This window comes from Carlito syrichta, unplaced genomic scaffold (genome assembly GCF_000164805.1).
Source record: "Carlito syrichta isolate Samal-C Ts95f unplaced genomic scaffold, Tarsius_syrichta-2.0.1 Scaffold308099, whole genome shotgun sequence".
In the NCBI taxonomy this organism is placed as follows: Eukaryota; Metazoa; Chordata; class Mammalia; order Primates; family Tarsiidae; genus Carlito; species Carlito syrichta.
The window spans coordinates 575,520-580,054 of NW_007252195.1; the positions used below are offsets into that span (position 1 = coordinate 575,520).

Sequence of the window (4,535 nt, forward strand, 5' to 3'; positions counted from 1 at the left end):
AAAAAAAAAAAAAAAAAAAAAAAAAAAAAACCATTCAAACCACAGAAATAATGTAAAAAGTACTGAACTGAAAACCAGAAGACCTGAGCTGCCTAGGCCTGACATTTCCCAGGAAAAATCTTTGCTCCCTTCGCATGGGGTGGTATCAGCTGTGTGGTAACATTTTGAAAAGCACTGCTGGGCATGGTGGCTCTTGCCTGTAATCCCAGTACTTTGGGAGGCAGAGACAAGAGAATTGCTGGAGCTCAGGAGTTTGAGACCAGCCTGAGCAACATGGTGAGACCTCATCTCTACAATAAATCGAAAAAAAATTAGCTGGACGTGGTAGCGCATGCCTATGGTTCCAGCTACTTAGAAGCTGAGGTGGAAGGTTCACCTGTGCCCAGCAGGTTGAGGCTGCAGTGGCCATGAGCATGCCGTCACACTCCAGCCTGGGCAACAGAGTGAGACACTCTGACTCAAAAAAAAAAAAAAAAAAGCACTATTCAGTTTTAAAATACTGCTTTAAAAAGACAAACTATTGGGGAGGGTGTAAGGATGGGGAGGGTGTAAGGGCATTTTAAAAGCAAAGGCCCAAGCTCCCAGATGGGACGAACAGTTCTTTGTTTTGCAAGAGACCATCCTTACCTTGACATGTGAAGGGTAGAGTAACACCACTGGCTCACATCCTTGTTTCAGGTGCGTGTCATTTGCTCTGCGTCGACTCCTATATCAAGCTTGTTTCTGCATCAGCACCACGACAGTGAGTTGGAGCAAAGCAGAATACTGATGGATGACTTGGGGCTGAGCCAGGTGGGCGATATTAGCATAATCTCTTTTTATTCTAAAGCAGCCTACTTGTTTTGGTGTGATATGTGGCTACATTTTGAAGAAGAAATGCAGTCTCCAGTGAACCATTGATTTGCTGCTGCGTCTAAACCCAGCGTAGCAATCTTAGCATTCTCGATAGCACCAAGTATAGAGAATTACAGTCTTGGGGTAAAAGGAAACGTGTGGTCATGTCGTCCAAGGCTTCATTTTGCACAGGATAAGACATGCAGCCCAGGGAGGTGGACTCATGGGCCAACGGTCACACTGCTGGATGCTGGATACTGGCAGCCCAGAGCTGGTGCTGGGCCGCCTGGGTGTGGCGCTGGGCTCATTCTGCCACAGTGTGCTCCTCTTCTGGAAGTCCATCCCCATGACTGCTGGATTTGTAGAATGGATGAGGCAGCATCCAAGCATGGAGCTTGGCTAGTCCAAGGCCACGGAGCCCCAGCAAGGTCCTTGGCTTAAAAGAAATACATGATTCATCTCCCAACCTCTGTTCTGCGAATGTTTTTGGAGCACCTGTGGGTGTTAGGCTTGGGGACACTGCAGGGAGTCAAGGGTTGCCCATCCCGATGCCCACAACTTGGAGTCTGGTAACCCACCCCAGGCCAGCCACAAATGGCTCTTGCATTTCCTTCTTTCGTAAGAAGATTCAGGGTATGTTTCTCAGCTACTGACAGCTGAAATGTTATTCAAAAACTTAAAATCATCAGCACCCAGGTCAAGAATGAAGGGAGCCATGCTTCCTACCTCAGAGGGGAAAGCCCACCTGGAATGAGGAATGTTCCTTACTGAGCTAAATAGAAACCGTGTACTCTCAAAAGTTTGGGAAAGTGAACTTTCAAAATGTGACTACTTAAAGCTGGGTGTATGTCTTTTTTTTTGTTGTTGTTGGAGTCTCACTCTGTCACCCAGACTGGAGTGCAGTGGCCGCTCCCGGCCACCGCAGTCTCGACCTGCTGGGCTCCAGCGATCCTTCCGCCTCAGCCTTCCACATAGCTGGAACTACAGGCGCGCGCTACCACGCCCGGCTAATTTTTTGATTTATTGTAGAGATGAGGTGGGTGTATGTCTTAGTCTGCTATAATGAAGTACCATGAACTGGGTGACTTGTAAACCACAGAAATGTACTTCTCACAGTTCTGGAGGCGGGGAAATCCAAGGTCAAGGTGCCAGATTTGGTGTCTGGTGAAGGCCCACTTTCTGATTCATAGTCACTATCTTTTTTTAAATATAAACCTCCTATGGTGGAAGGGGTGAGGAATCTCTCTGGGGCCTCTCTTTTAAAGGCACTAATCCCATTCATGAGGGCTCTGTGCTCATGACCTAATCAACTCTCAAAGGCTCCACCTTCTGATACCATCACTTTGGAGATTAGGATTCCAACACATGAATTTTGGAGAGACATAACATTCAGACCAAGGCATTGAGGAGTAAATATCTGCTTATAAATTTCTGTGCCAGGGTCATTTGAAATGTCAGTTCTCAATGTCACTGGGCACAGTGACTCATGCCTGTAATTCCACAACTTTGAGAGGCTGCGCTGGGAGGATTGCTTAAGTCCAGGAGTTCGAGACTAGCCTGGGCAACATAGTGAGAACTCGTTGTCTACAAATAATAATAATAATAATTAGCTGGGCATGGTGACACACACCTGTAGTCCCAGCTACTCAGGAGACTCAGGCAGAAGAATCGCTTGAGACCTGGAAGTTGAGGCTGCGGTGAGCTGTGACTGTGCCACTGCACTCCAGCCCAGGTGACAGAGTGAGACCCCAACTCTAAAAGAAAAGGAAAAAAGAGATGTCAGCTCTCGGGAGTGATATTTTCATTCAAATATTGTCTTTGACAGTTTGAAAGAATACACTCCAAGGACTGCATAAAATCAGTTTCTAAAGTTCTTTAAGTCATTGGCTCTTAAATTTTCCCTCCGAGGATCAGGTCGAGGTAAGTTCAGCATGTGGGGCCAATAATTTATGAAGAAATCAGGGAAGGTGACCTCAGGGTTATGGAGGCTTATAGGGGATCCGTGGAGAAGACGGACTTAGGAGTCTAGAACTTTTCTCTGAGAAGCCGAATAGTGAATCTCTGAGGAAAGAGAGGACAATTCAAAGGCCATTCAGTGGCCATGGGTTGGTGTTGGTCTGGCCCATCCTAGGCTGCTTACCAGCCTCATAAGGATGGGGTCCCCAACTTGACCTGAAGACCAAGTGTCCCAGCAGCTCTGGCCTTTGCAAACTAAGATCCCAGGCACATCCCGATGATGCAGGACCCACAGGAGTCTTTTAGTCATCAGTATGGAAAAGGCTTCCCTGTTCTTAGGGTCTCCCTTGAGGCCCTGGGCCCTCCATGAAGTTTCAAAGGCCTTTGCCAGCCTCTTCCTCACTGATCAGAACTACTGGTTTTGGCTGTGACCGATTTCTGGTGTGTACTTTGGGAAAGAACATTTTCCCTTTTAAGTTTTCTCTCTGGCAATTTGTTTTTATTGTGTATTGGATTAAATTATGCAGAATGAAATCATCTAAACAGGAAAACCGAACATGTTTTTTAAAACCCTCTACTTAGTTCTGTAAGTTTGCCTTTGTAGTGGTTTCATCGGGGTTGGGTTGTTGTCTGTTTCCTCACCAGGACTCAGCAGAAGGGCTCTCCATGTTCACCGGAGAAGAGGAAGTTTTTGCGTTTCAGCGCACCATCTCCCGACTCACGGAGATGCAGACCGAACAGTACTGGAATGAAGGAGACAGAACCGGAAAATGACTGTCCCTCTCGCATAAATGAGGCTCCAGTGTGTGGCTGACGCAAGGAGAATGTGACGGAATCATCTTCTCATCATTAATTATGCATTTTGTCCTCTGGGCCATTTGAATCCAAATTTGCTATCAAAGATGTAGTGGATTGTTAAGTTAAAGACTTACTATTTTTATAGGTCTAGTTTCTCCTATCATTTGGTTTTATTTCTGCATCAGATCTAAAATCATCACTCCTATAGATTAATGGAGAACTGGACATTTTAGCTTCACATTAAATCACCTGAATACATGAACCTTGAATACATGAGCACACTGTAGATGCTGCATGGGAGTGGCCCATTAGAAACACATCTTTTTTTTTTGAGTTGGGGTCAAGGCTTACCACAGGCTTGACCTCCTGGGCTTAGGCAGTCCTTCCACCTCAGCCTCCTGAGTAGCTGGCACTACAGGTGCGCACCACCACACCTGGCCAATTTTGTTATTTTTTTGTAGAGATGAGGTCTTACTATGTTGCCCAGGCTGGTCTCAAACTCCTGGGCTCAAGCAATCCTCTTGACTCAGGCCCCTAAAGTGCTGGGAATACAGTCATAAGCCAGAAACATATCTGGCCAGAAACACAACTTTTACAAGAGGGAAAAAAAAAAACCCTACATATCAATTCAAAACAAAGAAAGCTTTCCAATCTTATATATACTAAAGGGAATATGATTTTAAAAAACAGGTCTATATATGTGATTTTTGGCGGGGAGGTGTGACAGGGATGATAATAAACCTCTCGCGCCTTCATTGGACAACTGCATGATGGCGCTCAGGCCTGGGCGGCACGACGTGATCTCAGGTGGTCACAGAGTTGCCTGGAAAAATCGAGGATTAGGACACCCTCAAGTAAGGAGCGAGTGTCACATTCCAGGCAGCAGGCAGACCTGCAGGCAGATCCCCCAACTCCAACCTCCAGGGACCCCTGAGAATGTTGGAGCC

General features: G+C 46.2%; 1 protein-coding gene across 2 annotated transcripts in view; it reads left to right on the forward strand.

Moving 5' to 3' along the window:
• Positions 1-3,927, forward strand: part of AFG1L (AFG1 like ATPase) — a 212,836-nt gene extending 208,909 nt beyond the window's left edge. For both annotated transcript variants that reach the window (XM_008064891.1, XM_021715972.1), the window contains 2 exons: positions 679-792; positions 3,436-3,927. In XM_008064891.1, the coding sequence (XP_008063082.1) occupies positions 679-792; positions 3,436-3,564 (243 nt within the window). In that variant the 3' untranslated portion in view covers positions 3,565-3,927. The remainder of the gene's footprint in view (positions 1-678; positions 793-3,435) is intronic.
• The last annotated feature ends 608 nt before the right edge of the window (positions 3,928-4,535 follow it).